Below are 13441 nucleotides of genomic sequence, written 5' to 3'. Positions count from 1 at the left end.
AAGGAGTTCTTTGGAAATAATCATTTTTATGATAAATTTTTCCGTGTGGAGTTGTCAGTTCTCCCATCGGACGCGTACCAGGTGGTGGATAGGGGAGCTTCCAACCAACCATGATAAATTTTAAAGCATATTTTTAAAAATGCCTATTTATATTATTTTTTCAATAATAACCGATCTGGTAACTTTGGACATGGTTGTTTTTCAATCTCTCTCATTCTCTTTTTGTCTCCCCTAATTTTTATATTTCGTAGTGATGCTAATTTAGTGATTTATTTCTTAGAGAATATTAAAAAAATAAAATAAAGAATATTAAAAAATAAATAAATATGCAACTGAAGTAAACAAATCTGCTGAATTATAAAATATTTATGTATATGTATACATATGTCTGTAAATAGCTACGATTGTATAAAATTCTATATAAAACACTACCGCCTAATTTAGAAAATAGTATAAAGTAACAACACTGTGGGGGATTACACTTGTTTTATTCCATTTTATTGTTTGTATTCTCAATTGTTGTACCGCTCTAGCGATTTTGTTGTTGTGACAGACCCCAACAATGACCGGAGCAAAGTATATAATAAGAACAAACAACAAGAAACACATGGAAAATAGCGAATGAGAACTAATGTTATGCGCACATTTTTATGTTGATATGGGTAAAATGAGCAAAAAAAGTGTAACAACTCTTATTACAATTAAGAGCTACCACCTGGTTTCTTAGATTTAAGGGTTAGGTAACTCTATTATTTGCTGTAAATTTGTAATTGTAATTAATTTAATACATACATATGAACAAATGCATTTAAAATTAAATGAAATTTTGTTTAAAATTTTTTGCTCATCTCACACATACCTACATATTGCTATTTATTTTGCCAAAATATGTTTATTTGTTTTCTTTTACTTTTGTTTATTTAGACATTTGACCTTTATACAAATATACCTTCGATAGCTCAGTTGGTAGAGCGGTGGACTGTAGCAGAGTATGAAAATGTGTAGAAATCCATAGGTCGCTGGTTCAAATCCGGCTCGAAGGATTCATTTTTAATAATTTTTCTATTATATTATGTAAATTTAAAAACAAAGCTGTTTTTTTTTTTAATAAATAAAATTATAAAACTTTACCAAAAAAAGGAAATTAATATGAACAAAAATCAGAATTCTATTAAATTAATTCTTCAAACTGCGAGATGTATCAATTATCAAAAAGAAATCTTGTAGAATGGATATTGAATATTTTCTATTTTCAGTCTTTTCAATGTTAAAATGTAATAAAAACTTTTATTATTAGAGCATATTTTTTTAAATTTCAAGAGCATAGTTTTAGTTTTATTACTGCATAGTTAATGCGCTTAAAACACTTTTATATTTGGTTTCCTTGCTAATTATAATTCGACTGATATTTATGTATTTTTAGCTGCTAAGCCCGAACCTAATGTAAGTTGTTGTTTATCACCCGCAATATGACATTGTATAAACATACATATGTATAAGGGATATATATGATAGATAGATTTCGTTTAATATGAAACTGGATTATGTTACATTTAATCGCTATACTGGAATTTTGAAGACAGATATGAGCGTTGGGTCAATTATGAGGTGTAATTTACCCTAAGGTTAATTACGAATCGACTACTACCGTTAGTAGTAATGATGGTGGTAACAGGCCCGATAGTGGCCTAGGTGTATTTCTTCAGATTTGATGTACTATATATACTCCTATCAGCCTAGTGGTAATGATAGCTTAGCGATAATGTTTATCAACCTTGCCCAAAATACAATTTGAGTTAGAGGGACGGCCAATATTCCAAACTTTTGTAAATGTACAAAACTGAATGTTTGGTTATTCTGTCGCATTCTTCAAGCAATGCAATCCGTAGTGTGGTTTTGGAGGATACATAGTGATTTTAAAGTTGTTAAATTGTACTTGTAAATATGTACTTCGCATTATTCGGGTCTATTGTGGTAATATTTATAAGAACAACTGAATAAAAAATTAAAAGTTACACAGGTTGTTCAAGAAACCACTGTTTTTTAACTCTGGCAGAGTAAGCTGCTCCTAAGTATCGGTTCAATTAAGTTTTAAAATTGTGAAAATGCGGCTTTTAATATCCTTTCTGAAGATGCAATAATCGTTTATTGTAGGATGTGGCTTCCCACAATAACGCCTCGTTCTCTGCTGAATCTATGATAAATAAATATTTATTTCTTATTGAGTCTTGAAAATAAAAGTTGTTTCCATCAGATCAATCGATATTCAACATTTCTCGTGAGAAATTACAACTCTGAAGGTTTTGAGCTCTGAGATTGTAATTCGAAGCATTTGAAGTTTTTGACGAAATATTAATAAAACAATCTATGCAGACACTTGTATTTACTCCGCTTTGTTTTCAAATAATCTCCAAAGGTCTTTGGTCTATTCCATAGTCTAGTATATAGTATAACCTATAGCCTAGTCTTTTGTCTAGTCTTTAGTCTAGTTTTTAGTCTAGTGCATAATAAAACAATAATAAGGTAGAATCAGTAGAAAAGTACGTTCTCAATTTTACATGCCTTGAATTGTCACAAAAAAGAAAATTAAAAAATATAAAGAAAATCATCAAATAAAAATTATTGAAAAATTTTTGTTAAGAAAATAAAATTGAATTATTTGAATCAAAAAGATTGTAAAACCAATAAAAATCAAAAACAGGATACAGAAGTGTGGAATGCTGTTTGCCTGTGCCGTTCAAGAATCATTTCATGGTATTTTTAGTGGTTTTCATTTGAAGATTTTTAAGTTTTTATCTTTATAGTTCTTTTTTGTTTGACTTAACAAGGCAGAGAATTGACAACTCTCCCTACTGATTCTACCTTTCTATGGTTGTCATGATACAACCTAGTGTTTTAGTTTAGTCTATTCATGAACGAATTTGAAACATCTCTTCATATTTTTCCTGTCTCTACGCGTTTTTTTTTTTTTTTTTTTTTTGCATCGCATTTTAGGTATAGATTTTAATATTGTTCAAGTAATTAATCCACTGATTTTTTAAATACATCATTTTTTCTTTCTCGGGTGTTTTAAGAGTTTTCTGTTGTCCGATTTTTTATGAAATTTAAGAAACTAACGTTTAATTTTTACGAAAAAATTATAATTTGTATAGAAATTATTTGTCAGATTCCGCCTAGACATTTAAAAAAAAATGTTTAGTAAACTATTTTAAGTTATTAGCAACCATATATTTTTGAAAAAGAAATAAATAAAACTAGTTATTAGCGCGCAATGGGTTACTATTACATACATATTATGTATACCATTTTAAAGGTTTATCCATGAGCTCTTAATTAATATTTTTAATTATGTGCAAACTGTTTTGAAATAATAAACTTTTTATGTTAAGAAAAATATGTAATAAAAAAGTTAACTCAATGTTAAATGTACTAGGGTTCCATAGGATCCGTGTTAAGACGTAAAGCAGTTCAAAGGATCGACCTATAAAGTCATTCCCCGACAGCCGTTTCTACGTACCGCAATGACCCGAATTATTCGGCCAAGGACTGTCAACCCCACCAACAACAACAATACCTACATATGTAGTAATAATGCCTTATGCAGAGATCTTTGTAGAAATTTACTTTAAATTTATGACTCCTATCCGAATACAATAATTTCGTTCCCCAATGCCTACAAAAAATAATATTTTGCCAGTGTAAATGCTGTAGCTGGATCCACACCTTTTCTTGTTTTAAGATATGATTGTTACTTATTACAGTTGGAAGTTTTCGATTCTAATGACTGCAAGTTATCCAACACTATTTTCATAAATAGATTCGATTTTTTGTGAAAAATCTAGAAAATTCAGTATTTTTAGGGAAAAACTGGCCGATGAGTCCCTAATCTGAAATTTTTTTATTTTATAATACATACCAAATTATTCATACATATTTTTAGTCGAGAAAACGGCTACTACTTTCTGTAAAAACACATTTTATAATGCAAATACAACTCTAGTAACGACAACCTGGTCACTTTACACACGCACAAAACAGAACCAAAAAAAGGAACTTTTAAAAGATGCACATTTTGCCTATTACGCTTATATTCCGTTCATTAGAAAGAGAACAATATATGAGTTGCTGTAACCAGGAGGACACTATAAAAAAATAGTGCATTTATCTATTTAAATGTAATTAAATATTATAGGTATTACACATCAAAACTTATTAAAAGCACTTTTTAGAGGTCTGTTCTTCTTTTTTTACAGATAAATAAATATTTATTACTATTTTAAAGGAAGAATATTAGCAGCGATTGCTATTGATCTAAACAAAATTTTATATACAATTTATTTTGTTATTCTCTTTTGTTTGCGGCATTCGTTTGTTGTTGTTGTGTATTTATTCGCACAAATGTGTTTGTATAGTAAACGATACATTATTTTATTTTTGCCGATTTTCTTATTTTATTATACTCTTTCTTTCTTTATTTTCTGTTTCTTTTTCTTTTCTGCCGCAATTTGAGTAAATAACGAAAAAAAATGTGCGGCCTAATGGAATTGAGAGAATTTAGAACTTATGAAAAAAATTATTTTAAGAAAAACAAATTAATGATTTTTTTATTTCAAGTCATTTCACAAATTTTGTTTAATTAACTGCAGATTTTTTTGTCATTTCTAGATTTTTTTATTTCATCACTTTGTTAAAGAATATTCTTTAGAATAATTATTTTTTTCTTTGATTTACACACACCTTTTTTTACACTGGATGCTAATTAGAGAATAATTCTTACAAGAAAATTTATACAAGATTCCGTTTGCGAACACTTTAAGCAAACATTTCATATATACGGGGGAATATTTTTATTTTACACTGAATTTGCCAATATTTCACCGTGATTTTAGATTTAATTTTCACTAGGAAATTTTATTACAAAACTTTTTTTTCTATATTTTGCACAAATTTACAAGAGACTTTTCCGCTGCTCTGCAATTTTTCTCGGCAAGTCGCAAGGAATGAGTTGGTTTGTGTTGTTTTTTTATTTCTTGTTTCTATTTTCTTCTCGCTGAGACGTACAGCGCTGCCAACTTTGATAAATAAATGTTTAGGCGAATATTGGTGTGAAGAGAAATAAACGATTACGAGATTTTTCAAGTTTTTATCCGTTGTTGTGTGTTGTTTGAATTTTGAATTTATTTTTTTATGAATTTTTGAAATGTAAAGCTTTGCTACTGCTTGATAAAATTAAAAGTTGTTATATGCTCTCTAGTTATTCGTATTAGGTTTTAAAGCATTTGTATGATTTTAAGGGGCCTTAAAATCATACAAATGATTTAAAAACAAATGATGAATGACCGCGTACCCGGTCAGGGGCTTCATAATTTCCGGGGACCCTACTTCCACAGCGCCGGTAATGGGTTGTGGAAAGTCGAATGTTACTGTTACCCAAACTAGTCAGGCGGCCAGGAGGTCAGTCTGGTAAACCAAATCTGGCTGAATGTAACAAATTCGATACCATTCGTAATTGCTCTACAAGCGGTACCTCTGGACTTCTCTTCAAGCTGCTGCAGCCCGAACCGTCAATACGGTTAAAAACCCTGCTTCGAGTGGTGATGGCAAGGGGTCGGCTAAGTCGTCTCTTCTATCATCTTCCCAAGTGCCAACTGTACCCTCAGGCTCAGTTACGGTATCCTCCTGTCCTTGGGTTGTACCACCCCCTGCACAGTCCGGCAAACAACAACAGCTAACGACTCGGCAAAAAAACCTTCCAAAAGGGCGGCAATTACGAGGCGTTCCGCCTCTAGAATAATTGAGCTACTCGGGTCTAAAAAAACCTAGGGGACTCCTACGGAACAAAAAGCTCCGTATGACAAAAAAGAGAATAAAAGTCGTATAATTTATATTCTTTGTGTTTACACGATTTGTATAATATAATAACAAAGTAAGATTAAATTAAATTAAAAATTAAATAAAATTAAAAAAATAAAGAACTGTTCGACTTTTAAATACGTTATTCACGTTAACGCACATAAATAAAACATTCCAGGAATAAAGGTAAAAGTACACAACACGCGTTGTACGCGGCAACGTAGGCTTCTGTCAAAAAAAGTTGAAATAGTGTATTTTCATTTAACAAGTTACACATTGAAGTTTGTAACGCGTCTGCCGCGAAAAGTTCAGCAACTTTTGACGCGTCGGCAGCTGCTCAGGGTTGTATTTTGTTTTGTGTAGAAACTAAAATGGAATAAATTTCTCCAACAATAGAAGAAAAATGTTTATGGTAATAATATGTTTCTAGGTTTATTTCAAGTTCACACGAGCACTTGAATTACTTAATTCGGCCTCTGAATGACAATAGCCAATTAACCCGTTTCTACGACACATTCTTAATTCGTTATGACAGTTCATCGCCATCTTGTTTTTTTTTTCATTCATTATTTTTTCATATTTTGGAATATTTGTGTGTGTGTGTGTGTATGATACAAAAATATGTTTGTTACATTATTTCAAGTTATATATTTTCTATTTATGCTGATTATTATAAATACCCGATAAAAATTAGAGATGATTCGTAATTCGTACGTAATTCAAACTGAATTATGTACAGCTTGAGTAATTAGCAGCAGAAATTTTGTATGGCGAATCATGTCATTCAGTACGTAATTGGAGGTTGAATGATGAATGAGAGCGTGAATTACGAATACTTGTACCGTGTGAACGGGGTATTACAAATAATAAAAAACGTTTACTTATAAAATGTTATTAATAAAATGGAAGAATTATTGATTTGATTTTTAAAGTTTTAGATTTGTGAGTTTGTAACAATAACTTTCTGCAAATAAAATGAGATTTAAATTAAGTTTTTTATTGATTTTGATTTACAAAATCGACTTTTGCTATAACATAGTCGACTTACTTTTATAAAACGACTGTTCGAAACACCCTATTATTAAATACCCAACATCCAGTGTTTCCAAACATTGTCTTTTTATAAATTTTTTTTGGTAAAAAGTTTAGTCTGTAGTGAATAAGGGTTAGATTTTTAGGGAATTTTGTTAAAAACATCACAATTTTTTCATTAAATTATTATAGTTGTTTAAGTTAGAATTTATGTAACTAACTATACTATTTATAACAATATTAGATTCAAATTTTTTTAACATTAATGGAAAATTCGACCGATTAAACCGGTAACGGTGCTTAAATATTGTTTGCCACCAAATTTATGTTTTTTTACATTATATGTAAATAATGTTTGATTTGTCTACGACACAAGCACTATATTGTAATCTCTTTTTAAAAGGCTGATATTTTATATTTAATAAGGGTTTTTATATTCCATATTTGACCCTAGCCCCCATATAAGGTCCCTTTCAAAAAAATGACTTTAACGCTCATTACTGGCTTAAAAATACGAGTATAAATGAAATTTGACATAAGTAAATCCCTGATGAGCCAAAATCTCTCTACTAAATTTTATGTGGATCGGTCCATAATTTACCCTACACCCCATATAAGGTCCCCTTATAAAAATGACTTAAACACTCATTACTGAATTAAAAATACGAAAAATTACTTTAATGCTCATTACTGCTTAAAAATACGAATATAGCGATGAAATTCGACACACGTAAGTTTCATCCGAGTCAAAATCTCTCTACCAAATTTTATGTGGATCGGTAAATAATTGACCCTACCCCCAATTTAAGCTCCCCTTCAGAAAATGACTTTAACGCTAATTATTGTCTTAAAAATACGAGTATAGCAATGAAATTCGACACACATAAGTTCCATGCAAGCCAAAATCTCTCTATCAAATTTTAAGTGGATCAGTCCATAATTGGCCTTAGCCCCCATATAAGGTCCCCTTCAAAAAAACGACCTTAATGCTCATTACTTTCTTAAGAATACGAGTAAAGCAATGACATTTGACATAAGTAAGTCTCTTACGAGCAAAAACCTCTCCAGCAAATTTTATGTGGAAAAATTTTATACTGGCTTACAAGTACGAGAGTAGGGATGAAATTTGACATAAGTTTCTTAAAGAGCCAAAAGCTAAGAAACGTTTATAGGAACGTAAATCTTCCTACCGGAAAGTGTCGGGAACTGATATTCGATGTAAGCATGTTTTATATGCAACAGTTTTTTCTGCAGAAAATTGAACGTATAAGTTTTTCAGTAGAAAATTTCAGCATATCAAGACAGTTTTTTGAATAGGAAATTACTTGTATTAAACTTTTTCTTTGGAAAATTTGATTATTACAATTTTATCATGAATCTACCACTGTGTTATTTCCTACCACTTTTTTTATTCGATTTTTGCTAAACTATATTCAGTTGCGGAAACGAAATACATAATGTGTTTGGAAATCTGACCAAATAAACCGCATATATATATATTTTAATTTCGATATCGAAAATTCCACCACAGCCATTTTAGAAACATTTCTAAAATATTTCTGTTTTTTGCTTTACAAAAATGTAATTAAGAATAAAGTTTAATTTTGTTTAAAGACTGGATTTTTATTTATTTCTACACTTGTGTTGAAAAATATTTTACGATTAATATTTAAATAAAAGTTATACAAACTACCTTGTTTTTGTTTTTTTTTTTTTTAATTCTATATTAAATATTTAGGGTTTTTTTTTAAAATAATTCATTGTAATGTTCGTAACATGAAAAATATTAAAAGTAAAGACGACACAAACAAAAAAGGTAAGTGTCTGATAATTTAACGTTTAAAATTAGAAAATAAAATATAAAATAATATATTTATAGCACTAAACTACTTGTGAAATGTAATGAAATCGTAAAAATCTAACTAAAAATGGGAAATCAATTTACGGGTATAAGGAAATTATACTGAAATATTTACTGACTCTTGATATTGCAGCATTTTTAATGTATTCTTTTCTTTAAATTTGAGTTTTACTTTAAATGACTTTAAATATATAATTATACTTTCATTCCTTACATTTTTTAGTACAAGTTAAATTTGTTCCATTTAATGTGTTGTAATTTGAATGTAAATAATGCTTTTTATGAGTTTGATGCTCATTTAATTTGCATCCTCATCGTCACTTTTCATTTTCTCATCATCCTCATCGTCGTCAGCGGAATTTTCTGCAACTTTTTCTGAGGGATTTTCATCGTCGTCATCGTTTTCGTCATCTTGTGAACCTTTGCCTTGAACTGCCATTTTAGGGCGACCACGCGGTTTTCCAGTAGGTACATAGGGCTTAGCGGATGATGTTGCGGGTCTTCCACGTTTTTTTGTTGTTTCACCGCCACCGTTTTCTGCTTCAGCAACCCGTCTTTTGGCTACCTCCTTTTTCGGGCGTCCCTTACCGCGTCCACTATGAGCAATATTAAGATTTACACCACCGGATGAAGGACGACCAACTGGACGCTTCTCTTCTTCATCTTCCATTTTGTCATCAGAACCTAGAGTATTTTTTTAATTATTAATATGTAAAACAAAAATCATTCAAAAATACGTAATGATTTCAATAAGATCCCATATCAATTACCTTCGTTAACAAGTTTTTATATGAACTAAATGATATGGTCGTAATGTTAATGATTATAGCCCCCCAAAATTATTTTTAAAACAATAGGTAGGTATTTAGATAAATCAGAAATATTTCTTTGAATTAATAAAATATTTAATAAAATTATGTGATGTCCTATTTATTACTGATCTGTATCCCTTAACGAATTAATGCCGGTATTATATGCATATTCCATAACAAAGATGGAAATTTCAGTACAATCGTACATTTTTTGAAATGAGAAAATACCTAAATAGCACTGGAATATGTTAGTTAATTTGTATAAATTATAAATTTTTGCTAAGTCGTACATTAATTAGTCAATATACTAATTCATACACTAGTCAGATAATGAACTAGTAAATACCCTTGTCCATAGTCTAGTTCATAATGAGTAGAGTTTTCATTAGTTTATTATAGACTACTACACCATGGACTACACCGGAAACTATTGCATAGACTTTACACAAACTGGTCCCTATAAAAGTCAGTAGTTTAGTTACTTAAGCTACATTATTACAACTATCAAATATTTGACGAAATGACGTGACATCTAAAAAAAATCGACATACATATATACTATTTACACAAACATCTTTAAAGTAATCAGTTCAGGACTGCTTTATTATTTATTTCGGCATTTTTTGCAATAACAAAAACCATATAAGATCAAAAAAAAAATTTACTAAAAATAGTGGTTGCGTCAAATATTTGATAGATGTGTATATGCCTTTACAATTCGCAATCTTATTTTAGCGCCTTTTTAAACGATATGTGGAAAAACCGAAAAATAACACGTTGTGACTAAATTACAAAAAGTGAATATTACATGGAGTATATTTACTTTTTGTAATTTTGTTAAAAAGGTAGTATTTTTAGTAAGCATGAGAACAATTTAAAATTTTCAGTTTTCTATCCTTTTCTTGACATTACTCTGTCTTGATAAATTGTACATCTGATAATTATATGACTTAGCCCCCTATCAATTATTATTTCAAACCTTCTACTTACTTTCATCATCGCTATTCTGCACTTTTTTAGGACGTCCGCGTCCTTTCTTGGCCGCTTTGGTTGTGCCCTTTTTGCCCGGTTTATAATCGCTAGATGCACCATCTTCATTGTCGTCGGCTGCTTCGTCAGCATCATCGGCCACTTCGGGTTTGGGATTTTTCTTAGGACGTCCGCGTCCTTTGCCCGTGGCCTCAATTGTATGAGTTAATTTACGTTTTCCCTTTGGTTGACGTCCACGTCCCGGAGAAGCGTCTGCTACAGCATCACCGTTGGGCAAGGGACTGCCGCCATCGCTAGCCGTACCCTCTTCTTCACTGCCATCGGCGGAAACGGCTGCTTTAACTGGTTTTTTATTTGCCGCCTCTGCTCCCTTAGCTGGTCTTCCTCTACCGCGTCCACTAGGGACTTTCTTTAGTTTCTCTGCATTAGAAGGACGACCGCGCTTTTTGGGTACAGTTGCAGGCGTTGGGGAAACTGTACCATCACAATCTCCTTCATCGCTCAATGCTACGACTCCCTCCGCTTTATCATTCATTTTTCGATGCTTTTTTTATATTTTTGCTTTTGTTCAATTAAAAACGCAATTTATTTGTATTTATTAACGTTTGAAACTTCTAGTCGTAGTATCGTCAGTGTAAATTAATGTTTTACGCGCTTTGCTGCCGTTTTTCCCACCTTTCGCTTTATACAGAATTTTTCCTTGTCAAGTATTTTCTCTTTATTTTGAAAATATGAAAAAAAAAACTAACAAATTTATTAAAAATTTTAAATTTTACTTGGAATTAAAGATTATTATATTCTAATGTATACATTTATCTGTAAATTATAGTATTTAATTTGTTATTTTACACACTTTTTATACAAATATAAATCAATTTAAATGTCGTTGGCTTGGGTGCTCTACACGGCGTCGGTTTCTTCTTATTAATATTTACTACTCTGTTCATTTTGTTCTTGTTAATTTTTTGCACATCAAAAAACGTAATCAACCAAAATAAGAAAGTAGTGTAATGGCAAATATGTGATAACGGCCAGCTAAATTTTAATTTCTTCTTCTTTTTTACTTAAATTATGCCTTGTTGCCAGACTAACGAATTTTAATGTTTATGATTTAACAAAAAAATATGATTTGCCATGTCTTAAAAATTAAATGAACAATTAATTATCAATTTTAATAAATAAATATTAAATTATAATAGTTTATTTATTAAAATAAAGATTTGATTTTAAATTCCTGCAAACAATATGGTTCTTTCTAGCTACAACTAAACAACTAATCTGGCAGCCCTCAGATTTTGTTTACATTCAAGGGGATTTTTTAAGGTGACAGCATTAGAAAGGGAAAATTTTTATTTTATATAGAGTTTGACAATAAGCAGACATCTTTTTAACTGGAGTTTGGCATTAGGAATAATAACCAGCTTTGTTTACGAAATCACCTTAGAACTCCGCCTTGTTTATTTTGATTATAACAGATATTTTATTATAAATAAATTCTGTTAAAAACATCATCATAATATGTTGTGATTGAAATAATAGCTGTAGTGATAAGAAACGCAAATAATGTTTTTTAAGTTTATAATTGTACAAAGTTTACTGGTGGTACCAGTATTCCTGGATTGCGGCTGCAACAAATTGGACAGAGAAATAACCCAAACAGAAGAACAAAGAACAGAACACGTCAACAGTGTTTTTAAACAAGATGTAGTTAATAAGGTTGAAGCCAACAATGACGAATCCCTAAAAGTTTGCCAACGTCAAGCCAAAAATAATAACAAACATTATAGAGATTATTATCCAGAACCAAGTTATGAGGATATGTCTCTAATACCGGGAGGAAAGTACTTAGTGGGCACCGATGAGCCACATTTTAAAGAAGATCATGAGTCGCCGGAACGTTTAGTTACAATTAAAGATTTCTATATGGATAAGTATGAAGTTTCCAATGAAAAATTTAAGGAATTTGTAAAAGCCACCAAATATGTAACTGAAGCAGAAAAGTTTGGTGATAGTTTTCTATTTAAAACTCTTCTGAGTTCAGAAGATCAGGAAAAATTTAAAGATTTTAGAGTTGCTAGTGCCCCCTGGTGGTTTAAAGTGCAGGGTGTTAGCTGGAAACATCCAAATGGTCCAGACAGCAATCTAAAAGGATTAGAAAAACATCCAGTAGTACATGTTTCTTGGAATGATGCTGTAGCCTATTGTAAGTGGGCCAATAAACGTTTACCCACAGAGGCGGAATGGGAAGTGGCCTGTAGAGGAGGCAAGAAAAGAAAACTATTTCCTTGGGGCAATAAGCTAATGCCTCAGGATAAGCATTGGTAATAACTGAGAAATATTGGTTAAGAAATTTTAAACTAATTTATTGTTTTTTTTTTACTGAATGGTTTAGGTTAAATATCTGGCAAGGAGAATTCCCCGATAATAATACTAAAGACGATGGTTATGTCACTACCTGTCCAGTGAATAAATTTCCACAAAATGTATTTCAGCTCCACAATATTGTGGGAAATGTTTGGGAATGGACACAAGATTTGTGGTTAGAAGGAGATACAAGCCCCAATCCAAGTCGTGTCAAAAAGGGTGGCTCTTATCTATGTCATAAAACCTATTGTTATCGTTATCGCTGTGCGGCTCGTTCTCAAAATACAGCTGACAGTTCGGCGGGTAATTTGGGTTTTAGGTGTGTCAAGAATATGGAATAATAATCATTAGAATGAGTTTATTAAGTGTATAAATATAAAATGTTATAAATGTTTGTCTATAAAGAAAGTATTAATATATTTTTTATAAAAAAAATAAATTGCCTTTCATTTACTACATTCATAGAGATAAAATTTATATGTAGTATTTCCAATTCGTTGGAATAGACTGAACTATTAAATTATACAAT

General features: G+C 30.7%; 3 protein-coding genes and 1 non-coding gene across 9 annotated transcripts in view; 2 read left to right on the top strand and 2 right to left on the bottom strand.

Annotated features, from left to right (window-relative positions):
* LOC119616185 (maternal protein pumilio-like) overlaps positions 1-5060 on the bottom strand; it is a 203768-nt gene extending 198708 nt beyond the window's left edge. Inside the window, exon 1 of one of the 4 annotated variants that reach the window (XM_037972519.1) lies at positions 4738-5060. The gene's annotated coding sequence lies outside the window, so the exon portion shown is untranslated. The remainder of the gene's footprint in view (positions 1-4737) is intronic. The other 3 variants (XM_037972520.1, XM_037972521.1, XM_037972522.1) reach the window with 3 other exon arrangements.
* On the top strand, positions 949-1043 carry Trnay-gua. Its single transcript has 2 exons — positions 949-985; positions 1008-1043. It is a non-coding gene; the product is annotated as a tRNA-Tyr (tRNA).
* Positions 5061-8588: 3528 nt separating the features above from the next.
* On the bottom strand, positions 8589-11515 carry LOC119616190 (chromosomal protein D1). 3 transcript variants are annotated; one of them, XM_037972527.1, is made up of 3 exons: positions 11402-11515; positions 10549-11292; positions 8589-9430 (listed from the first exon to the last, which is right to left on the bottom strand). In XM_037972527.1, exons 2-3 carry the CDS (start codon positions 11081-11083, stop codon positions 9045-9047), a joined length of 921 nt encoding a protein of 306 aa, XP_037828455.1. In that variant the 5' UTR covers positions 11084-11292; positions 11402-11515; the 3' UTR covers positions 8589-9044. The 3 variants fall into 3 exon arrangements, with proteins under 3 accessions (XP_037828455.1, XP_037828457.1, XP_037828456.1); XM_037972529.1 differs by having other exon boundaries at positions 10549-11264; positions 11402-11474; XM_037972528.1 differs by having other exon boundaries at positions 11359-11461.
* Positions 11516-11894: 379 nt separating this feature from the next.
* On the top strand, positions 11895-13340 carry LOC119616188 (formylglycine-generating enzyme). The gene is made up of 2 exons (XM_037972524.1): positions 11895-12869; positions 12941-13340. The coding sequence occupies exons 1-2, from the start codon at positions 12112-12114 to the stop codon at positions 13251-13253; spliced, it is 1071 nt and encodes a 356-aa protein (XP_037828452.1). The 5' UTR covers positions 11895-12111; the 3' UTR covers positions 13254-13340.
* Positions 13341-13441: the final 101 nt, after the last annotated feature.

The sequence above is a fragment of the Lucilia sericata genome, unplaced genomic scaffold, assembly GCF_015586225.1.
Source record: "Lucilia sericata isolate MDLA Ls3-8-SP2 unplaced genomic scaffold, ASM1558622v1 Contig000061F_arrow, whole genome shotgun sequence".
NCBI lineage: Eukaryota > Metazoa > Arthropoda > Insecta > Diptera > Calliphoridae > Lucilia > Lucilia sericata.
The sequence above is the reverse complement of the archived record's forward strand: the minus strand, read 5'-3'. Positions and strand labels throughout refer to the sequence as shown.